This window comes from Ambystoma mexicanum, chromosome 6p, assembly GCF_040938575.1.
Source record: "Ambystoma mexicanum isolate Mex_15411 chromosome 6p, UKY_AmexF1_1, whole genome shotgun sequence".
NCBI lineage: Eukaryota > Metazoa > Chordata > Amphibia > Caudata > Ambystomatidae > Ambystoma > Ambystoma mexicanum.
In genome coordinates this window covers 1,236,378,501-1,236,403,397 of record NC_090935.1, presented here as the reverse complement: position 1 = coordinate 1,236,403,397, position 24,897 = coordinate 1,236,378,501, and the positions used below count along the sequence as shown (strand labels likewise).

At 44.2% G+C, this 24,897-nt stretch overlaps 1 protein-coding gene across 4 annotated transcripts in view; it reads left to right on the top strand.

Annotated features, from left to right (window-relative positions):
- Nucleotides 1-839: 839 nt before the first annotated feature.
- LOC138510333 (transducin-like enhancer protein 4) overlaps nucleotides 840-24,897 on the top strand; it is a 507,737-nt gene continuing 483,679 nt past the window's right edge. For 2 of the 4 annotated variants that reach the window (XM_069625899.1, XM_069625898.1), the window contains exons 1-4: nucleotides 1,056-1,235; nucleotides 2,744-2,841; nucleotides 4,003-4,066; nucleotides 4,326-4,370. In XM_069625899.1, the coding sequence (XP_069482000.1) occupies nucleotides 1,191-1,235; nucleotides 2,744-2,841; nucleotides 4,003-4,066; nucleotides 4,326-4,370 (252 nt within the window). In that variant the 5' untranslated portion in view covers nucleotides 1,056-1,190. Of the gene's footprint in view, nucleotides 1,236-2,743; nucleotides 2,842-4,002; nucleotides 4,067-4,325; nucleotides 4,371-24,897 lie in introns of all 4 variants that reach the window. The other 2 variants (XR_011280364.1, XR_011280365.1) reach the window with 2 other exon arrangements.

Here is a 24,897-nt window from a genome sequence, read left to right as displayed (position 1 = left end):
ATTCGTGTATTAAATTGGGGTTTTTGTTTTATTGAATTGATGCGATTTCGATTAACCTGTTATTTTCAAAGCCTTCTTAGTGAGTAGGGTGTATGAATAGTAGGGATCACTAAACCATGTGGTTAGACTAAATGCGCAAATAAATCAGTACATCGTGCGTAGACAAGAATGCAAACAATAAGAACTCGGGATGGGGCGCTTGGCTCTGGGGCAGGGTGCAGATATCCCGGCTGCACACAACTCACCGCGAATCTTGTAAAATGGAGGAAGCTGTTATCAGCGCGCAGTGCAGGGCCGCTGCTCCCCGCCCTCTGCCACACAGTGAAGCGGCCGCGCATCCCCAGACAACCAGCAGCGGCGGCGGCGGCTGCGCAGGCGGCGGTAGAAAGTACCCACGTTACTTTGATTGACATCCGAACAAATGTTTCCTCTGTTCTGACGCCCTGGAACTAGGAGCGTCACTCCCTCGCAGCACCGCCTGGCAAACTGATTGGTTGAGACTCCTACTGTACGAGGAGGTAGGCGGTGTATATCCCCACGTGGGGGCCTGACTGCATAAAGACTCCTCCCCTTTCCATACTTGGCTCATGAGCCATTGGAAGGAAGAGGTGAATACAGAACGGCAATTAACATCCCGCCGCCTTCCATTGGACTGGTCAGGGGCTGAAGTGGGACTCTAGTAAGAGAGGGTGTGCTTCAGGGAAGCGCTTTGCTCTCTGGGTAGTGTGGTACGAATAGGACTTGTTAACCGCTGTCAGGAAACGCTCCCCTCGTATCTTTGAACTACATCTCCTAGAACCCACTAATGCCCGGACTCCCTGGCGGTGCGGCTGTGTATCACAATGTGAATGACTCTTCGCGCGACAGCAGAGCTCGGGTACAGAAGCGGGTCTGGAACGGAGGTTGCATCGGACGCTTGGTGCTGTTGGAGGTGGTGTGCGCGGGGCAGGACAAATAATCGAATCTGATCGTGTGTGGCTTGGATCTCGAAGGGAAACCGCAGGCTGCGTCTCGTAGGAGGAACGGCTGGTGTCTCTCATTTGCCCGTGTGGCTCTCCCAGGAGAAGAGGGGAGTCGGCTCAACGTACCCTCACCCCCCACTGCCCCTCCCCCGCCTGGCATGCGGGATCGCTCCGCCGGAACAGCCCCGCCGCACACAGCACCCGCTACCCCCCACTCCAGCGGCGTGAATGATTCGAGATCTGAGCAAGATGTACCCCCAGTCCCGGCACCCGGTGAGTTCCGGAATACCCCTTCCTACATTAGCAACTCTCGCCCCAACCAAACCTTAAATTTTGAATGAGCCCTCTTGCCCCGACCCTGGCTTTTAATAGTTTTAGCCCTCTTACTGCATGTGATTAGGGGCTTTACAGCTGTGACACAACCCCCCCCCCACCCCCCACCTCCACCGCCACCGCCAATTGTGTGCCTGGCTCCAAAGACTTATTAACTCCGTACACTCCCTTTTTGGATTCAAGCCGGGTCTTGTTGGTACAAAGCCCCCCACAACAATTTTTGAGTCAAGCCCCCGTGCCGCCTTCTATTGGTGCCAAGTACCCCTCCTTGCTGGCCGCACTTGGAACCAAGAGCAGGCCCTGTAGCAGCCCTTCTACGTGTCAAACGCCCCCTCCCAGTGCTGGCCCCTGTTTTTGCCAAGTGCCCCCTACTCTCCTTGTGCTAGCCCCTGTTCGTGCTAAGGTCCTGCTCTTGGTGGCAAGGTCCCCACCATGTGCTGGCCTTTTCTGCCCTCATCTGGTGCTAATGCCCCCCCTCCCCCCCCGCACTGGCCACTCTAGGTGCCAAGGCCCCTTTACACCGATTTTTCTTAATGCTAAGGCCGCCACCCTGTTCCTGACCCCATTGCACACTGCCAGGATGCGTGATGCTCTCCCCGTCTCTGTGCCAGACTGCATGCTGCCCCGTCTCTGTGTTTGTGCTGCCCGGCACCCCGTCTCTGTGCTTGTGCTGCCCGGCACCCCATCTCTGTGCTGCCCGGCCCCCCATCTCTGTGCGGCCTGTCGCCCCGTCTCTGTGCCAGGCTGCGTGCTGCCAGGCCCCCTGTTGCCTGACCCTTCTCTGTGCCAGTCCCTCTGCTGCCCGTCCCTTCTATGTACCAGGCCCTGTGCTATCCCCCTCTCTTTGTGTGCCAGGCTCCGTGCTTACCACTCGCTCTCTTGTCTGTGCCATGCCTCTGTGCAGGCCCCTGTGCTAACCCCATGCTGTGCCAGGCTCTGTGCTGCCCCCTTCTGTGTCAGTCCCTGTGATGTCCCACCCCCTTCTCTGTGTGCCGTCACCCTTCTTGCCTCTGCTGTTGCTCTCCCAGCTCCACCTCCTGTACCAGAGCCCATGCATTCTGCCAGGTCCTGTACTGTCCTCTCCCTCCCCTTTACCAAGCTCTACACTACCCTGCACCCTCTCCACCCCCTGATCTTCACTGTACCATGCCCTGTGCTGTCCACCAGGCTCAGTGCTGAGCCTCAGCTCCTTTCTGTGTGCCATGCTCTATCTATGCTGTCCCCACACATCCATTCTGTCTCCACAGGTTGCTCTTTGCTGCCCCCTGGCCGACCCTCCGCTGATCTCACCCCCTTGTCTGTGCCCCTACGCAGACCCATATACTTGCATTGCTCCCCTCGGCCTGTAATATCTCTCTGAACCCTGTAACCCTTTCGCAGAGTTATGCCCCATCTCCTCTCCATATTCTGAACCTCGCTGTGTCTTACCCTTTCTTTTCCCCCTCCAGGCCCCCCACCAGCCTGCCCAGCCTTTCAAGTTTACCATATCGGAGTCGTGTGACCGCATCAAGGAGGAGTTCCAGTTCCTGCAGGCCCAGTACCACAGGTGAGGCCTGGCCTGGTGACTGTCTGATCAGGTCTGTTTGCTCTGCTCTCGCCCTTAATCTGCCATTGTTTTCCTTTCTTCGCAGTGTTTGTGTTTTCTTTGCAAGGCGTTTGCGGCGTGCTGTGCGAGTCAGGCGGGAAGAGGGAGGGGAGGGAGTATGGGATGACGGGTCTGTGTGTGTGTAGGGGAAAGGAAGGCCGTGGGGCGGAGTTGCGATTATTCCGCAGGACTGCCAAGCTATGTGTCTCCTGGGTTTGTGGCGAGGCGAGGGAGAGGGGGGAGGCTGTAGTGTGCTCTGGGCTTCCTTGGTTTCTCCTTTATGAGAAGGGCTAACCCAGGACACGCTTGGTGAATTGATTTCGCCTTCTGGAACCGCAGTGTTTGATAATGACCCAGCTTGGTGCCCCCACCCCCCCTCTGAAGTGACACTTGCCCATTTTTAAACGTGCTTACCTTTACCAGACATGATGCTTTCAAAGCCGCCATATTGTTTGAATGCGCCCCATTTTGGAAACGCGGCATGTGCGAGGATGCCCCTGCGAGTGTGCATCAAAGCTGTGGCGCAACCAAACCAAGAAATGTGCCCAGGGGGCCTAGAGGCTATGCCCAAACTGTGAAGTTTTTGTTTGCAATTGGATTGTTTGGAGTTGGCCACGGACGTGTTTATGTTCTGCTTAGTAAATGAGTGACGAGTGTTCAGGATGGGGTCATGGCACCGACATGCGGAGCCACTCCAGACTGTCTCGCTCATGGAACGAAGAGCCACGTTATTTATTACTGAGGTTGATTTCGAGCAAGGATGATGTTATGTCAAGTGGGTCTGGATCCAGGGCGTTGCAGACGGATTCATCCACTCCTTGTTGGATCCCAACCAAGGTCATCTGTGCCACCTGGAATTTGCATCTAATGTGGTGTTTAGCAGCGTTTTTCCGAGAAAGGATAACACGCGATTAGCCGAGCGCGTGGGCCACAGCGACTGCATTTCAGTCTCATTTCACTGGAAGCTTCTTTTGACCTCCTTTGCATCTCTGATTGGGCGCCCGCTGTTTCTGATGTCTACGTTCCTACGTTATAACGACTCTCAATCAAACACTTCCTGTTCCATTTCCGCCACGTGTAAACTGTATCGTAATTTCTACTTGTTTATTATGTTTTTAACAGTTTGAAGCTAGAGTGCGAAAAGCTGGCCAGTGAAAAGACTGAGATGCAGCGGCACTATGTCATGGTAAGGAAGCTGCATACCTAATCTTGTTCGGCGGCATTTTCTTTTTGCCTGTGCTAAGAATGACGTTTTTGGGGTACAATGCTAATCTTATACAGGGGCATGATTGCACCTCCACATGCACGTTTTCTGGGTGTTATGGCACTTGTAGCTAATGTAATGCATCCCATAATTTCAACCCACAAATATACCCTGTTGCTGCTAGTTGCATATTCTGCAATAACTTCTTGTTATCTTACCCGTTTTTTTTGTCTTCTGGTAGTATTACGAAATGTCCTACGGCTTGAATATAGAGATGCACAAACAGGTAGGAAGACATTGCATTACCTCTTTTATTGTGGCGTGTGTGCATTTTTTGTTCTTCCCTGTCCGCGTCTCTATATCGGGTGTTCCTTTTGTGCTCTTTAAAGTGGGCTGTTTTTGGTGGAGCAGACTTCGGAGCGGAACGCTTCTCGCCGGCTCCATAGCTTACCTTCACTTGCTGCTCGTTACCCAAGGGTTCATCTGCCTCCGGATAAGTGCACTGCTGCAGTACTTACTCTTGTAACACAGACACCCGAATATCTTGCGTCTGCGACCCGTCATGCTATTGTCCGCCTTTTGTGTGATAAATGATCTATGTGCATGTTGACATTTGGTGAGTGTAATCTTTCGCGAATGTGGTGCTTTTGTTGCAGCTACACAAACCTCTTTAAACGTTTATCAAACAACACAATTGATGGTAGGCTGTAGTGTGCCTTTCCAGAGAAAGGACCGAGTGTAATCTTTTTATGAATTCCCTAAACCTCTGTTGGTGTGCTGCATCCGTAAGGATTTAAGTTTCCCCAAACACGTCTTTGCTTTGTCTGTTTTGAGAGACGCCAAACATTATTGTGCTGTTTGGTGGAATTGTCCATCAGTGGCCAGGTGTCTGGGACTCCATTTCAGCATTCATGCAGATACAGATACGTTTTGTTTGGCGACAAAACAATTGCCGGTTGCTAGTGTTATTTGTCATGTTTTCCCCTTTTCTTTGTGTTCTGGTTTGTGTTATTTAAAAACAATAGTAAAGGGCATTCGATTTCAATATGTATTTTTTTTTTCCTTTGACACTTGTTTTTTTCTAAAATCAAAATGCTTTGTTGTTAAAAAATCCTTGTTCTGTTTATTGTGAGAAGAATACCATACTTTTAGTTGTGTGTTTGTGTTAAAATAGTATATTTTATGATGGACCGTCTTAATCCAATGGTTGGAGAAATGAGAAATAATCCCACTTTGCGGGGGTTAATGAGGCAGCACTGTTTTTTGTTGCTGTTGTAAAAATGTTGGCAACCAAGAAACATACTCTATTTTAAGGAGCCCATTGAGTTTTGATTAGATCATTTCTGTTGAAATCCTGAAGTAATTATCCTAAATGCAGCATTCCCAGTAATGGGAATAACATGATCAGATTTCAAGATAAAGAGGGATTATGTTTAATTAGAATATTCGTTTAACATTACATTACGGTGGGCAAAAATTACAGTAAACAAGCCTTCTTAACAGCACGTTGCCACTTGTGGGCGTTGCCATGTTCTGATGGCTCAACCTGTCTGAGGTGCGTAAGTAATGGTGCCAGTATTTTGCGACGTTTTCCCCACTGAATGGATGCTCAGTTATGCTTTGCTTTCAAGGCAGGGGTTGCACTTTTTTCCCCCCACTTTGCTCTGATTTACTGTGTTGTGGTCCAGAAGTCTGTGGTGCCTTTTCACCTCGTCACGTCTTTCCTTCGTGCCATAACAAAATGTATCATTTGTATCTCTTCATGCTCTTCTGCGGCGCAATTCTACTCATTTGGATATTGACCGACCAGCATGCTGCCTCCTCACTTCACCGCCTTTGTCTTTTGCCCTTCCTCCCTTCTGAGTGTAGGAATAGAGCCCTAGCCATGCCTGCGTTTGCAGGCAGGCAGCTTGGGCTCCTCCTGGCCTCCATTTCTAGTGGAGGCCACAATATTCCCGTGGAATACAGTTCTTGTAATGACAAGCAACTATGCATGAGGGTCGACTTGATTCTGCGTGGGCCCAGGTTGGTGGATAGGTTATTTCCATCCACTGACTTTGTGCCTCTGTGGATGTAGGAGATTCCCCTGGTTGGAGCAAGGTCTGCTATTTCAGACCTGTGCCTTCTCTTTCCACTCTGCGCTTTTCATTGTAATAGGAAGTGATGACTGGTAGAGCTGCTTGTTTTAAAAAATATATATATATATATTTTGGTTTCTTTTGTGGCTGCTGCCCCCCACCCCTCCTCATCGTGTTTTGCTCGTAATCAGTCATCGCATGCTGATTTTGATAGAGGGCTGTTAAAGAGAATCCTTTGGGGAATTTGTCATTCTGAAAGGAACACTAATGTAATTAGTACCAATTAAAGTACATTTGGTAAATTGGATTTCATCTTAATTAAGCCTGCATAATGTTGCCAATTTTTTACAATTATGTTTGAGAAGATAATTAATTTAAATTTTAGTAACCAAGTAAATAGCATTAGCCTCCCTTTTTTTGATTTACAAGATCTTGCAATTTCCAAGAGAATCCTGTGCTGCTCTATTACAGGGCTTGCAATATTGAGGAGTGCAGCATTTGTGCAGATTTGGGGTACATTGTGTTGGTGTGCACAGTTTAAAAGCATGAACCCTACAACTAATTTCTGCTCAAGCAATCCATACAATGGATCAATTAGGTTGGTGTAATGTTAGTCTTTCATGATGCTAATTTAAAAGGTTATGATTATGTATACGTTCTTGAAGTGTTGTCATCATTGATTGTGAAAGTGGATGGCTCAGTCATGACGCCGTCCTTAAGACTTTGAGGTCGCATTAAATGTGCAGTGGTCCTTCGGAAATATCCTGCGTTCTGCAGATGATTGTGCGTTTTTTCCTGCTGTTTGATATATACATTTTGTCATTAAGGTTACACGGTTGGCCTACAGTTTCCCTTTAGTTTGGTTAATATCTGCATGTTTGTTTAAATTATGAATGCACTCCAGCGTGCTGTTCCTAGATTTAACCCCCTGTGGAAATGTGGAAATGTTTCATTTCATACTTTGCACCAATGCATCTACTATAGTCCTACGTTCTCTGCGAAGGTAATCCTTGAGACCAGTTTGGGTTAGGCTACTTTGAGGAGCCATCATTTACTGGCATCCGGTCTTCCTCGCCAAGGTTTACTTTTGTCTACAAGGGGTTTTTCTTTGTCAGTGCCTCGACGTCTGTTTCTTTAAATTTGAATCCACACCTGGATATGCTTAACGTTCAGGGCACGTGAAGCTTCTATGCATGGGCTTTAAAAAAAGAGCTATTCTCTCAGTGATGTAAATTTTATTGTTAGACTTGGGCAACAACCAATTGAGAGTGCTGCTGAAATATTAATTGAATAGAAATGAAAGGGCTTGGCTGGCTGATGGGATCTCATAATCGTGGCTGCAGCAGTCGATGGTAAATGATGATAAATGGCATTAGGAACCTTTTAGCAAACTGTAATAACTACCAAGAGGGAAGCGGTATGGATTTGCATTATATCTGATACCCTCCCGCACCAAGTGGATTGCCAATACTGCTTGTTTAGCATTTTCTAAGGGCAATAGGATATTGATTTTTGACTCGCAAGGAACAGCTCTATTTTCGCCGCGGCAAAGTATTGCAGGTTGTTAAGAAGAAATTGACTTGAAGAGGCCTGACTGCTGCCCATCATGGAGCGAATAAAGCAGAGCTGCCGGAGCATGGTGGAGCGCCGAGATGGGGCCCTCAGCAATTTGTTGCTATTAATTTCCCATGCTCGACAGCAAATCAATGGGCATCTACTTCATCTGCTGCAGAAAATGCTGTCCAGGGCAGATAAAAGGCCCTGCGTGGTTCGGGGAATAGAGCGGATTGGCCAAGAGGAGGCTGGAGTTAATGTGTAAATAAGTGAAATCAAGGCCACTGTTGCAGAGGAAGCTGTTTTTAATTAGGTTGGGCCTTTTTAGCGAGCTATTTTAGAGAGTAGGGCTGAGCGTGGGGAGTTTCAGAGAGATTTATTGCAGACATGAAATTATGTGTGACATCCTAACCTTGAGCTCGCTGGCGTTCTTACCTCCCAGCAATCTGGCTTTCGATGGAGATCCTTTTAGTTTCCTGTTGGGTGGCGATTTGCAGTTCTTGTTGACGATGAGCCCTAATGACTACTTTCTGGTATTGGTACCTGGCAACCAGAATCTAAACATGCTTATTTGTACTTGGAAGTATGTTCTATGTTTGTGATGAAGCCAGAAAGGGAGCTAAATCTACAGTAACACTAAAGTCTGTATTTAGATCTGTTTTTTTTCGGATGGGCGCTCTGAGGGTTCATTGCCCACTTAATTTGAGAGTGGTGGGTCTGTCACTGGCATGGGTGGAAAACATTTGACATGTGCATAAGCTTTCGACGTGGGAGGCCTGTGACCAACAAGAGCAGGTTCATTGTGTGTGGACTGGCGCAGGACCTGAAATATGGTTTTTGTGCCATTCTACTGAATCTGGTGCTTGCCTGAAGGTGTAAGGGTGTTAGGAGGGAATACTATTTGCTTACTGGCGGGGGCCGGAGGGGGTAAGGACACGAGAACAGCTTCCATTCCAATAGAGATGACACTCACTTGCCGTGACCTGATTACATAACCTAGATTGGCACTGGGATGCATGCAAGAGCCATGTAATTGTCAATTTTGGATGGGCAATAACTATGCCATGTGAATACTGCGTGGTGTGAGATACTGCAATTTCCATGGACTAGCTCTTTCTTCTCATCGTTCATCTTTTGCACACACCCTCCTTGTGCCTTATGTCACCTACAATAGGTTTAAGCTCAAAGGTGTCGACACCTACAGGAGCAAAAACGATATTAATTGTAAATGTTCTTCAATAAAAATCCGCCATGAAGTTGTTATTGCTTCCAACTTGTTATGTTTATGGTGGTGAGCATTTTCTGTGTGCCTCGGTTGTACTATGCTGGCAGACATCTAAAGAGTCCCAAAGGTCCGAGACTTGACACAGTTTTTTTGGGATTCATTTTCTGTTTGTTTGAAGTGTATGCATTTTGTTTTAGATATTTTAATGATTATCTCTTTTCCTGTTGTGAACTTGATTGCTAACTTTGATGCATCATTGAAAAATGAGTAGGGCTGCCAATGTTATCAGTTTACCAGGTGCAAAGAGCGATCATCGTTGTTGGAAGTATTTTATTAGTAAGCCTTTCTCTTAACAGTCCATATTGTCCATCCACATATCTGCCTCGGGTGCTTATTCCATCTATATGGTGGTATTACTGGAACATTTGAGGGCGCAGTTGGGATGGATGCATGGGTGGTATTCCTTACATATCTTTACTATCCCAGGCTTACAGCAGCAGCACCTGTGAGTTAATTCCCGGCAGGTGGTGACATGGCAAACCAATTAAAGAAAGAAAGTAGGGTGTTTAAACTATGATGGCAGCATCTGTGGGGTTAAGCCTTAGCTTGCAGCGATTATACTAGGCATGGATTGGCATTGTTGGGGCATTTCAGGCTGCACTTGATGTATGGCAGCCAGAACATACTGATGCTGCAAATGTGCGATATTGCTAATTTGCTGCTCTAGGAATAGCGCCACAAATTTGAGCCGGGGCAAGACATTACTACATTGTTTTCCAGATGAAAGAAAGCATGTTGTATGTAGACACGGACTATAAGGGTACGTTAATCTGCTCTACTCTATTGACATATGAAGAGCTTATGTTGAATGCCTTGCCCCTATGACCAGGCTTTAGAGAATACGGCGAAGTTCAGGGGCACACGAAACTGCATCGTCGCAAGGGGGCTGCCGCAACAAAAGTGGTGCCCGGCAGTGGTGGCGTTTCTATAGTTCGCTTACATTGCCAGAGTTGTTTCATCATGGTTCCTATGTTTGGTTCGGTAGTCGGTGCTCGCGGAATGTCAAATGCCCTGCTCTTAACGATGCAATTACATTCCTCGACTAATAGTTACCAGGCGCTCGGCTAATTCGTCCACTTGGTCACAGTTGGCTGCTGTTAAAGTGGCCCAGCTCAGCAGCTTGGTGGCGCTGCCTACTCCCCACCAGGTGGCAGGAAGAAGCGCCCAGCCTCTCTTGCATGCACTCCTGCTCTGTCCACTCCATCCTATTGTCTGTAAGTGGTCTGGCTTTGATTTGATGGCATTGAGCCCGGGGGCTCTTGAATGTGTGTTTCTCTTGGAAGGTGATGACACTGTTAAGTTATCGCTCTTACTCCCCGCGCTGGATGCTGGTGACAGAGCATTTCCTCATGGCCAGACCCAACGTGGATTTCTTTAGCTGCGCCCCCCCCCCCCTTCCACGCGGTCTTTTCCACAGCACCACGCAACACTGAGCTGCTGTGCCTGCTCTGGGAGGCCTTTTATTTGGGCTTCGTTGGATGGACAGCCCACCACAGAAGCAGTGCTGTTTTTCATGTAAGCCCCGTAACCTGATCTGCCTCATTCTTACGCACATGCGGTTTCCGAGGGATGTGATTTCTGGCTTAGTGGTGGAGTATGAGATTATAGTAAACCCAGCCTTCATTCAGTGTGCACGATGCCATGGAGGGGTTGCCGAGGAGTTCAGACACCCTTAAGCGTGTGGTTAGAAAATAACTAGGAGGCCACGGCGAGATTAGGGCCTTAATGCTCTTTTTTTGCAGACAGGCGGCTTTTTGTTGTTTTTCTAAATGCATGCGTGGCTGGGGGTAAAGTGGTGGGTTTAGCACTAGGCAGACAAATAGGCAGTTTATGAAAAGCAGATTTTGTTGCTCAGAATGCTAGAAGATCTTGGGTGTGTGGTGTTGAAAAGCTTCCCGTCCGTCTTTGTGGTTCGCTGAAAGTGTTATTCTGGCTGAATGTTTTTCGCTTATTGCGTTGTAAATTTGTCAGCGTTTAAAATGTCCTGTAAGCTGCGTTACCTGCTATAACCAAGGACACCGCTTTTGAGTGCTGCACATAAATGTTTGCATTTCGTCGTTCTCTAAAACATGTGCTTGTTTCCCTTAATGCAAGTGTGCCCGGAAGGTTTGCATTACTAGGGAATAGTGCTTACACACTGTGGCCCAAGTAGGCATACATGGCACTAGTAGGCGTTATTGGTCTTGGCTGCACCCCTGTTGGTAGATTACCTTTGCTTGTACAAAGGCCGTGTAAGCTGCAGAGTTCTGCCGCACACCATCTCCTTTGGCATTTTTGTTTCATTATTGGCTCCATAATCTCTGTTCATGAGATGATTGGAATGAACCACGTCCTTGAGCCTAGGAATGCCAGCTCCACGCTCGGCGCCAGGAATGCTTTTCTTTCAATGGAGAAATGGAGCTGCTCAAGTACGTAGTGTTCGTAAAAACTAAATTCGAAACAAACAAAACCTATGTTGATTTCGGAGCTCTGGGGCGTTTGTGGTCTTGTGCAGTCTTGCTGCAGCAGAATCCTGTGCGGAGTTCAGTGGGCCGACATTACACTAAAAGGGATATTGGTTTTTATGATATTATTTTCTGAAGTTACACCGACTGTATTTTTGTAGTGGTAAGCGATATCAGCAGGTTGAGCTTCCGCTGCAGCTATGTCTTTAACATGTAGGAGGCCACCAGTTGTAATCTTGGCCAGCCAACCAAGCCATGCTGTTGATTTGGACAATGTGTGTTATTCTGTGTAAAAAGGCAGTTCAGTGATGTGCTACATTCATTGTTTAAATTATGTACAGAAGGTGAATGTGCCAAACTGTGTACATTCAATCCAGGGATCTGGGACTACGCACACTCTAGTATTGTAAACCTTTCCCGTTTGTGTTCAGGCGTTAATCATAATGCAGTGTTACCCAGTCACATGCTTTTTTTATGCACTCTGGAGGAAGCGCTTTCGCCAGAGAGAATCGTTGGTGTGCAAAAATCAATGCGCTGTCCATACAGGAATTCTCTGGTTATGGAAAACATCATCCAAATTGACAAAGGAAGTAACACTTCTGCTATTTAAATCACATGGGTGACAAGTTGTGTTCTTCTTGCCAACCTGTGTTTCGACCGATAAGGTCTTTTTTCAAGGCAATAGCATGAGTTAATCATCTAATTTGACACGCCATTGAATCATATGAAGTTAATTAACAGAAAACAAATCATAATACGTGCATTGATTTCCAATCAGGTGAACTAAATCACAATTGTTAATATTGATACAATATCATAATTGAACATTTGGGTACGACAAACCATAATAAGCATTGAATAATCCATTAGACCAATCACATGAGCGGAAGGGAAGGTGGGGAAAAAAAGGGGGGCATTTTCAATTATGATATTATATCAATAATAATTATGATTTATTCATGGGGTATTTCAAACACAATTATGTCTAAAGCAGTCATGAATATTGTGAAGACATTATACTTTGGAAAATATTGATGTCCTGCTAATTTGGAATGGCAGCAGGGCCCATTTGGACAAATTTGTCGAGTGTGTAAACAAAAATACCTTTGGTCTGGAATTCACAGGGAGTGTTGATACCTGCACCATAGATTTCCTAGATCTTAAAATTTAAATTGAAAATGGCAAGGTATAAACAACCGATAGGAAGTCAACTGAAGTGAATTCTAAGTTTTATATACAACCAGTTGCCATCGTAAAACCACCATTAAAAATATCCCAGTTGGGGAGTTGAACAGCGCAAAAAGGAATTGCAGTTCAAAGGTTTCTAAACATGAATGTGACTTCTTCTGCAGAAGGTTTAAGGAAAGAGGGTACTCGGGGATGTGTATCACCCATGCACTCGCCAAGACTAAACTTATTCAGAGGGAAGAGATGTTGCAACCTAAAAGTAAGGGTGCCAATGCTGAATCCAAAGGAGTACATTTTATCACCAAAAATTCTCATAATAGTAACCAAATGTATGGGAGGCTCCTTATCTTTAGATCCGGATCTTCAAGATTGTATAGATACCAAACCTAGGTTAATCTTTACTAGGGCACCCACACTGAAGATCAAACTCTGTCCCTCTTTCCTCAGACCTGATTCTGATGTAACAACCACAAGCAATTGGCTCAAGCATGTTCGTTTCCACAAATGTGCAACTTGCAGTGTATGCAATCCAGTGACGACGACTTTCGTATGCCATGGAGGAATTATAACGGAAATTAAAGACTTTATCAATTGCAGGTCGAAATATATAGTATATGGCATCATCTGTATTTGTGACAGGGTTTACATTGGCAGCACCATCCGCAAATTACAGATAAGGATTAGAGAACACCTGTACAGTTTAGCCAGCCAAGATCCCAAACTGCCCCTAGCCTCACATTGTCAAGAGCAACATCAGATGGGGAACAAAGAAGGATATCTGCGTCATTGGTTTACAGCAAGCACATCGGCGAGAGGAGGAGATCAGCGTCATCTTCTCAGGCAACTAGAATCACGTACGATCTGCAGACTCTGATGTATTACCCAAGGACTGAACAAAGAACATGAAATTAATGTTTTTCTGTGACAATATAGTTCTTGAGGTGAAGTCTTATTAGGATGCATATACTGGCTTATAGATTCTCCCCGCATGACAATATGATGCAGGTCATCACAATCCATTATGTGTCTTATCTATTATATGTTTTGTGTGTTTTAGGTCATTTCCAGGTGTCTAGCCACCACTATTATGAAGTGCTTCTTATGTGGACAGTAGTAACCCGGAGCAAGTCTATTAATTGCACAGGTTTGCAGCAACCCGTCAACATGCTCACACATTGGACATTTCGTGCACCAATTGCTTCTGAGGAGGAAGTGAGCCAGCCTGACACACTGGTGGGTGCAGCCAGATGTTTCCAGAGATTTTACAAATGCACCCCCAAAAGTCATGGGTGCCCGTAGCACCCAGACAAACATTTAGAGCTAAAACATTCCATTAATCACTTAATGACTCCTCGATTCACAGGGAAGTGCAGCTTCGTGAACATTGCAGAATTCTAATACTTCTTGGCAATTCAGTGCGGATAATGGTTAGATCTTTTTGCGTTAATTCTATTAATCACTCAATGGATCAGTTGATTCACAGGGAAGTGTAGCATTATAGACATTGTGGAATTGCATTACTCAATGGCATTCTAGTGCGAACAATAGATTATGGCATTCTAAATGAATGCATCTTTGTCCATTCATTATTTTCACTCCAACGCGGCTCTACGCGATGTAGAATCACGTCATGCCGCACAGGTCGCCATTAACATAAATGTAAATAAAGATGGCGCTTGCGTTTAAACGCGCGAGGATGCCAGACGAAGGCAGGGTTTTTCCACAGATGAACCCGAAATGACTACTTACTTTTGAGATACAAGTAAGTTTAAAGGTAAATGCATATCCGCACAGCCGCAATGAGAGTTCACACGGTCTGTGCCCACCTTAACAGGTGCATATGTTTTGTTATTGCAGAATATACAGAGTTATGTTAACACATGACAAGGGATACAAAAGGAATGAACGCCAGGATAATCATTCACAGAGAACGCCATACATGGTGAGCCGCACACCAATATAGTCAATATGCATGTTTATGCAATTCTTTCTATCGTAACCCATATCATGCCATTCAAATGGGAATGGGCTAAAGTGTTCGCAATTTTGCGTTTCTTAATTGCCGGTTCTATTGGCTCTCTTTTGGGAACATCGACATAGTTAGCCAACCAGTTATATTTGTGGGGAGTTTTCACATAATCTCAAGTCAACTAACGAACAGTCCCCTGTGGGGTGAGTACTATAGTAACATTCAATATTTTATTTTTATTTCTATCAAACAATCTTATGGTTCCAGGGGTCTCGGCTGACTCACCCTCAGCACTTTGCAGATCATTTGTGGCTCACAATGAATTCACTCACATATTTATTGAATTGATTCCATTTGCATTTAAACATGGGGTAGCATGCACTAAATGGAGTTTCTGCGCATGAGGTTAAATACGAAGCCATAATCCTTATAATGAAGCACAAGACATGGTTTTATCCATTGCACTATGCCAGAGCATCAGTATCATATATGTGTGTGAAGAAATGTGGCTGATTAAATCCAAATGATCTTGTATGGGTGGTAATCATGTCCATTAGTGGTTTATTGCTGGGACATGAACACAATGCACTTCAATCTAATAATTATTTGTATGTATTCCCCCCCCCCTTTTCCCACTTTATTTTGCTCACGTGATTTCTCTAATTGATTATTCAATTCTTATGTATGGTTTGTGGTACCCGAATGTTCTATTATGATATTGTATCAATTATACCAATTATGATTTGGTTCACGTGATTGGAACCCAATGCACATATTATGATTTGTTTTCTGTTAACTTAATACTAATCAATGGCTTGCCAAATTAAGCGATTAACTCATGCTATTGCCTTGAAAAAGACCTTATTGGCCAAAACACGTGTTGGCAAGAAGAATACAACATTGTCGCCACTGTGATTAAAATAGCAGAACTGTTACTTCCTTTGTCAATTTGGATGATGTTTTTCATTATCTGAGAATTCATGGATGGACAAGCGCATTGATTTTGGCACATCCAACGATCTTCTGTAGTGACACGCTAGGCAGGAGTAGCTTAGCATTGCCATCATCTGCAGCTGTCAAGTACCATATTCATTCTAGTCTTCACCACCACTTACTTTAGCTAGAGCGCCCACCTTCACCTGGTATACACCACATCCTCTTAGCTTTCCCCCGAGATCCCTACTAAACTGCCAGCTAAAACTCTTTGGAAAGGCCAGAATGGAATCGGTTTGAGTAGTATATTTTCTAATGTTCGTTATCTAAAAAATCACATGGGGACCTTTGTACCAAATCCATATGATGTCGATCTAGTTTTCTGTTTTTCAATTTCTGCAATCATCGGGTTTATGGGATGCTGAATACCACCTACAGGACACACTCCCTATGAAACCTGAATTGGGAGGCCCTGTTTCCAAACCAATCTACTTGGTACTGACATGATGTAGGGCACCGAATAAACCCACAGCAGTCATTGTTTTCTTTCTAATCTCTCAAATGGTTTGTACATGCCATAGGTTTTCTTGGGTCATGGCCTTTTCAAAGGACGTCAACATTAAGATCTCTTCGGTGAAGTTCCATTGTTTCAGTGTGCATGCTACGTACGTATAAAGCATCAGGCAGATATGGTGTATGAACTCTGGTTTGGCAGCAAGCGATGTCATTTAAATCTAAATATGATTGCACTTAAAATATGAGCAGTTATGAAATTAGTACACATCTGTGTAAGCAGCTTGTGTTGGTGATCTGTAATTTGCACTTATATGGTTTCTAATTATTTGTTTGAAGGGTACCCCTGGAAATACATTTTACTATTGGAAGAGTAACCCTGCACCCTTTGATGTGTTTTTAATGCCCTCTGTAGATTTCAACCGCCAAAAATTATTTTTGGTAGATTTCTGGTGTTGCTGGCTTCTCAGCCGGGGTTTCTCATACGTTGCAATGGCTTTAGAGAAGATGTCCGCTGCTTGTGGACATCCTGGAGATGGGGAGGTTATGCTGGGGAAAGGCCTGTTTGCGCATGCAATTTGTTCTGAGTTTCCAAATCTTGCACACACGTTTTTCATGTCCTGCTTTTATTTTCCGTTTCCCCCCTGGGATTGCTGCTGGTTCAACGGGTTGCCTGGCAAAGCTACGTGCAGGTCCCCTGGAGTCATGGAGTCCGAGCTCTGAAGTCTCTCTTGTTTCCTTTGATGTTCACTCCCCTGTGGGGTTTGCAAAGATGGCTCTTTCCAGCCAATAGTAAATCATTTGAATAGAATGTCTCATCCAAAATGTTTTCTGCAGACTCTGTCTTTGGTTTGGAGACAAATAGCAGGCAATGATTATCTAATAACCAGCATGAACAGATATTTCCCAGATTCCCCTCGTTCGTTCATGGACTGCAGGCTCATCTACTCTTGTTTAAAATAACAGAACTCTTCCCTCTAATTGTCAGCTGTAAACTACACTACTGTAAAAGGTATACTTTTCTCTTTCCTTATATTGTGGAGGCCATAGTCCCTACATTCTTTTTGAACTCACAGTACACTATTGTGGGCTTTGTGTCGTAATTGTAAGTAATTTCTTTTTTTATTTGTATCTGTTTGGTGTGCTGATCGGTAAACATTTAGTGCAATCGGTGCTGGAAATTAATGCACTGTAGGATCCCAACCCTGACCATGCAGGATGTATGTATGTATATATGTGTGTGTGTGTGTGTGTGTGTGAAGGGGGCATGTGGTATGAGAAGATTAATTATTGACACCTGGAAAATAACCCAAGAGAGGAGCGTTTCTTATAATGTTGTAATGTTGCTAGCAATGTATGCAAACTGCACACCGTTTAAACTTAAAAAGCTGTATTGAAGTCTTTCCTGCAGAGAGCAATCCTAACAAGATTTCAGAGCCGTCCTGGTCAGATGTTTGTGGTTAACCCCCCCTCCCACCCTCCACCCCCTATGACCTCGATTTGAATACCGACATTGGCACTGTTTAAAGCAGCCCAAACGTACTCAACCGATTGAAGGGTGTAAGCAGACTTTTCTGGATCGGGGAGATATTCTTTTGATCCAGGAACTTGCTGCCCAATTGCAGCACTGGTGTAATCCTCAAGAGAAGAAAAAGAGGTGACATCTGCAGACTGGCTGCTAAAGCAGTCAGTTGCTGCTAGCCCACTTAAACTAGTTCCAAGGATTACTGACTCTGTAGGGGCCACAAAGCAAATATAAGCTGCTAGTGCCTCAGACAGCCATATTTCACTAGGACTGGGGCATGGAGGGCACCATTTAGGTGTTTGATGCAGACCATTTATCAATGTGCGATTAGTAAGGCAGTGCCACCTTGTTTGTGGTAGAGCAGCGATGGTTGGCTGCAGTAGGGGAACGTGCATTTTGGGCAGAAAAAGGGGTGCTAAAGCCATATTTCACATGGAGTGGGGGATTGAACGTATTCGAAATTGATTTGGGATTTCGATCTGTTGAGAAGTATAGATAATCAAAATCTGCAGGAAAGATTTTTCAGCAGAAAATGCAGATTTATATTGAGCACAGACTTTCAAAATGCTCAGTGTATTTTAGAAATTCCTTACAGATTTTTAAATATTTGGCTAGTTCAAGCAGTTTTCCCCTCTGTAACTATGGAATTTCTGACTCCACGGAAGTACGAAAAATATTTCTGTAGATTTCCACAAAGTTTTACGTAGGTTTGGACTGCCTCTAAATTGTGTTTGGGTATTTGGCTTTTCTTCTGCCTTCCTGTTTCTCCTGTAGTACTTTTTCTGATGATGTGCTCGTAGTGTTATTTTGTATGCACTGCAGGTACAACCCATCCTGCCCCCTCATAGGGCCAACTGGAATCTGCCCCAGTCACTTTACCTCTACCACATCATCCTCAGGAGAGAGATCAATTGCAATCTGGTACCAACGTTTAAAGGGACATGTTATGCTTGCATCGCTGTTAAATACAAATGCATTGTATTGGCAGTATGTTAAAAAAAAGTGCTCTTACAATGAGCCTGAACCCAAAATTCTAAAGCAGGGATCTTTTGTTTAACGCCTCTCCTCCCTGCCAATCAACTTAAAATTGCCCTTCATGTGTTGTGTAGAGCTTACCTTTCCCATTTGAAACATACATCTGTATTGTTTATGGACTTTTGGAGTTTTATAATCACTTTTTACTCTTCTTCAGTTTCCCTTTTGTTTGAGTTCTATTTTTGCATAGAAGCTTACTCATTAGGACTTTCAAACGCAATGCGTTTATCACAATGCCTTATCGAACATGGCAAATGTGGTATAAGGAAAAGAGCTACTAATAGAAAATGATGAATATTGCCTATACTCTATCTACACTCATCCATGCTGATGCTCCTTTTCTCTATGGCCTCCCCAACACCCCTTGGACTCCTATGGCCATGTAAGAAGCATTTTTACCACTGAATACAGATGCCCATATATATTTTCACTGAACACCAGCTTACGCCTCTGTCCTACTTCCTGTATACAAACAGGACGTTATGCTCCATACTGAAGAATGGAGCACATTTGTACAGGGTGGATCTTTTAATATATTTTTGTAAGTTTTCAAAGCTTGACCACACCTGTTGATTGCCTGTGCCTGTATTGCTCTCCCCCGAAAAGTGCACGAAACAACCATAAATCATCAATGCAAGTATAGAGCAAATACTTTGAACCGTAAACAGACAGACACAATAACTCACAGCCACGCACTCTTAGAAGATAATCATCTCTTTACGGCTATTTATTCAAAGCTTACAAGTACATAGAAATAACATATAAAAATAATATGGACATAGATCACAGAAGAAGTAAAGAAGTCAAAAAGAAATACATCACCGTGTGCGTAACAGAATTCCTCATCTCGTCCAGAAGCGGCTGGAAGACCCTGGGAACAGCCAGGCCGAGAGCACCACAGCTCACAGGAAGGCCGGACGTAAGCGTCCTTCTCCTGCTGAAGTCTCACCTGACCACCTCCGGGCTTCCGCATATATACACACACCACAAAGGGGAGTTAATTCTCGAACATTCTGGAAATTGCACTTGCACAGTTGAGGAACAGCCATCGGTTGCCAGCTGGGTCAATCGAGAGCTCCTCCCAAGAAGCGCAGTGCCTCCCTTCTCTACAAACACGCTCCACGGAGAATAGTAGAAAGTCGTAACGTTAGTTTTTCCAGCAGAAATGGCCTTGACCGCATACCAGGTTTGGAAAAGCATGTTTGTCTCAGCACTGTGAATCTAACACTCAGCAAAATGTGTGCAGCGTTTCACTGCGGTATGAAGTAAATATCCAACATGGCTCCGAGCGCTCCCAAAATACATTGCGCACCCGCGCCATTTTGGATCAAGCATAAATCAAGCATAACAGTGCCCCATCAATTCATCACTGCATAGTCTTCAGTAATGTCTCTGTTTGTTAGCTGGACCTCTTTTTACAAGGTGCACATCTAATTGCATGTTTTTGAATTTTTTGGACTATACCGACATGCTGAGAATGGAATGTATAAATAAAATGCCAGAGAGAAGCTTTTTCCCACCTGTACTCTAGTTTCAGGAGGGAGGCAGGGAGTACGCAAACTGACAAACCTATTAGTGGGTAGACAAACCGTGACCAATTAGTGATTCTGAAATCCTCAAAGGGTGACAACGGTCCACTCGGGCGAAATAAATGAAAGTTCAATATGGTATACAAACTGGATAGATTACAGCTAATGGACCAGATGGAAGGAGCTGAGTTGAGGACTTGCTACCTTTTCAAGGCAAAGCTGAAGAATTAAAAGACACATCCAATACTGGGAGTGCAGGAGATTAAAGACCCTAGGGCTGTGCGATTTTACCCACTCTTCACAGCCAGAGAATGGCAACTAGACTTTTTTCGCCCTGACTATTAACGCAAAGGTTTGTGACTAAGGATGTAAAGAAAGGCGCTCTGCTCAGAGTAGAGCTAGGCTTTAACCCCAACACCCCGAAAGCAGAGAGAGGGGGCAATGACCCAGAGTCTTGCTCCTAGTGGGCATCTTCAACAAAGCTTTGCTGGTTAGAAAGCCCAACAACTGAGATAGTTGGTAACCACTACTGCAATTCTCAAACATTGTCAATTTCTATAATATTCCCCAAAGTGGCCATTTCACAGTGCGACGTCGCGAAGCATTATATTGAGTAAATTGGAATTAAGGGTGTTCATTAAGCCTAGCAAGAATGTTAATCATTGCTTTTGTTTTTATGTACTGAATATTCAACCATAAAGTGTTTTACAAAACGTTTTTGTTATGCCTTATATGCACAATACTGTTCTAAAAAGACTTTTAGAGTAATCATTTCATTTGCAGCATAAAATGCACACTACCCAATGTCTCTTTTCTCGTAGGAACAGATATTGACGTGTGCTCTGGACAGCAATAAGATGGTAAATGAATGCATATTTTGTGTGTGACATGCTACACCCTGTAGAACTATTATTACAAATTGACAGACCCACACCTTTTAGTAGGCGATGAGCTATGATCTAAAGTGTTGGCCTCTAGTTTATTTGTCTGACTTAAAATCATTTGGTCAAATGGATCAAAAAGTCTGCAAAGCATATGCACTAGGGTATACACAGCTACGGTGCAACATGGCCCCACAAAGCCGAAGAGGAGCAGGTTGTTATTGGAGGTGAGGGGGCAGTGATGACTAGCAAAGGCCAGAGTTTGGGAATGCTGAAGTACCCCAATTTGTCCCTGCTAGATTCCTTTCTGCTTTTGCACTCCATAGCAGCAATCAATTCCTTTTGTGCAATATGCAGTTTATCACCCTGCCTCTCCCTTATTATCTACCTTCTTCCTGAAAATATTAACATACACTGATCCCTGCATAATTCTAAGAGCCCCTCCCTGTGTGGCACTCCTCAACTTTCCTCTTAGAGCTTGACTTGACTTGAACCGCCTAGATGTTGAACATTAGTGTTATTTAAGCTTTAAAGACCCCGAGGTAATGGCTTGACCTCAGCAAGGGTGTTTAGCTAAATGTACGGCGCGCAACGCCTGCTACGACATGAGGTCTGGGTCAATAAAGCTGGTCTAATCCCCCTTGCTGTCTTTTAAATTTAATATGGGTATTCATTCACTGCCTGTAAATAGTACATTTGATTTTTTTCAACTTTCAATGTGCTCTCTTAGGCCTGCATCTACTTTGTCTCTTCGTTCTTTTGCAACCCTCCAAAATAGACATTCTGACAATTTCTTTAGGCTTTATCAAGGGATTTGCTTTCTGCGTTGTATCTCAAAGATGATTATTTCCATTTTCCAATATGTCAGTCCTTACAGATTTTTTCATTGACTGGCAGAAGGCAAAATCCACTTCAAATACTTGGTGCAGCCCTTTACCCATGACCTCTACAGCAGACGTTTTGATTGAGTAGTGACACTCCTGTGGATTCAGGGTGCCCTTATCTAACTTAACCCAGGCAACATGTTCAGTGTTGCTTCCCTGCAGGCTGATCTTCCGTATCCCTGTCGTAAGTATCTAATTTCTGTTTATCAGTAAAAGCAGGAATCTCCTATGTCCTGCCAGGCCAAATACTAACTTTCATTCATGCCATACTAAAAAAAAAACAGCAGCTGGGTCTTATTCCATAAAGGAGTCTTCTGCCACATTAACAAATTACACTTCACCTCCACCACAACGACATCCGCTTGGTCCAGGAAGATGTGTGGCCCATACACCTGATTGTGTTTAGGTAGCCATCCATGCTAGGCTTCACTTGTAAAAGACTTAGCTAAACTTGATGGAAGGTTGGAAACCTGATTAAGGCCTTCTTTCTACACTTCCATTTTCATAGTTGTTTAAGACCAACCTTGTATTATGGTTGAGGGTGAAAAATACAGTGGGCTCCACATACTATTTCTTCCAGATATTTTCACCACCTCATCTTCACGGAATGGGTCATGCCTCTTTGAGTAGGCTTTCGGACAACTGTTTCGGGCCCGCCTTTCTTGGTGGGACAGTGTCTGGGATTTATTCGCAATGCAACTTTGCACCACTGTGCCCAATATTCTTTTATGTGGTTTATCCACTACGTTTTCGTTCCAATGTGATCCAGAAGCTGCATAAATGATTACAACAATTGAGTTATAATGATACATTGTGGCTGAACTCCACTCCCTTTCTGTACCCATGGGTGTACGTTCTTGTGCAACTTGCTGCAGGTACAACTTTGGTTCCTTAAGTGCAAGTATTGTGAAAACTAGATTTCTCCCTGAATAATGACATTCTTAATGTTGTCAGGAAATTCTAAGCAGGAAAGGTTGTCCGTCTCTTTGCCCTGAAAGAGTTCACCCAGTGTGGTGGTCAGAACAATAAATATTTTTAGCATAGGCTTCCTGACAATCTGATTTCAAAACAAAACTTATCAAAATGATGCTAGGTAGCGTTCTTTGAACCCTTTTTTCATAGAACTTCACTGATCATCATTTTATGGGTTTCTGCATTTATATATGACATTTCGGAGGGCCCCGATAGTTTTGATGTGAAACTGCTTTGGAAAAAGTCATGATCTCTTCAGCCTGCAGGGGGTTCTAGTTGCCCCTCGAAACAGTTTAGTCTTCCATGCGTTTTTTTACAGAGCCTGGTAGGCAGTGGGGGTAAATCACTTTTTTACTCTTGGATCCCACCAAGCGCGGAGTGGGAGGTCCAGCGAGGGGAGCATTTGTGGGAGTGGGTGGGGGGAGTACGGCGTGTATTTTTAGTCATCCCCATACGCATTTGCCACTTTAACAATTTATCATGAATACCTGGGGAAAAAGCCCTATTTCTTATACTGTTGTCAGCAAAGTACAAATTGTGCAGACCTTTTAAATCCCAATAAATGCACATCAAGATTTTCCTGTACAGTACAACATTGCCAAGGGATTTCACAGGGTTCTTGCTAAGACCCTCAAGTGGTCTTGAGGTGTAGTATCTGGCCTCTGAACCTAGCAACCATGGTTCAAATCCCAGCCTGGCGGTTGAAAACACGACCGCACTGCAGCATTCTAAAATAAATGAGTGTGCATGCATTTCCAGGGATTGGGGAGCTGGATCTGAGATCCAGGGAGACATTTTTTGCCAGATCCCAGATCTGGAAAGATCCGACCCAATGACGGCACTGATTGTAGGAGTGCTAGTCAACTGGTTATTTACTTCAATGTGGTATGCTATTTGGTGTCTGTCGATCACTGCCTATCGCCCGTCTTCTGAGTATGCCCATACATACCTTTTATGCCTAGGTGACGTGCCTTTTGAATATTCGATGTTACACTGGCATTGGAATTAATCCATTTAGCAAATACGTATTCTACTGGTAGTTGCTCAAGTCCATTCTGTATTTTCGGGACCATACCATTTAACAAGGAGAAATGTGGGTTAGGTGCATAATTCTTTTGAACTAGAACTACTGTTTTGAACCACAGATTATCTGAATGTTTGAGCAATTGCATAGAATTATGCAAGCACTTAGTTGTAGTCGAGTGAAGCTGGCTTTTCAAATACTTATTTGCAATCATGGTCCCTTTCATCTTCCCTCGCCCCTTTTTTATTTGGTTTTTATCAAAAATCATTAATGTTTTTGTTCTTATTTACGCACAAGTCTGACGAAACCAAATTTTTGAAAAGGTAACAAATATGAAGTTTCAAATCGCATGTGAAAATAACCTAAACTCTTCCCGTGCCTTCATATCTGACGCGCCCTCTGGCCCCGGCAATGTCATCTTGTCCTTTTATGGGTCGATTATTAGCACCTAGGCTCTTTTATGTGTTCACGGAAAGTGTGCATGTAATTCGCAGACTGTTGGGTTAACCTAACCAGAGACTAATGGCATGAGAATTCGCTGGTCTGCTAAATGTAGCCATCTTTGTTCGTGGTTTGAGAGTTTGATGAAGTGCAGCTTGCTGCGGCCTAGCAGAGCGAGCCGAACGGGAAACATGAAAGAGCAATAAATATGGTGGAATTAACAAGCCCTTAGACTGCACATTGGTAAACCAAAGTATTGCTCAGTGGCCCAAAGCCACAGATCTATAAAAAAAACAACTTTATGCTGAACTGTGGTTTTGCAGTCTGTCAAGTGGTGTTGTACAATTGAGCAAAACCTACTTTGTTCTGAAAAGTCGAGCCATGGAGATTTTTATCTGTGAGATGGTTTAATTTTCCTTTTTAAATACCCTAATCTGCAGCAACTGTAAGCCTGGGAACGATGTTGCTAAAGAGTATGCTAGTTAGGTTGTGTCTAGAAAATATAGTTGGAAAGCATTTGTTTGACTTTCTATAAACCTTTTACCATCCTGTGAAAAT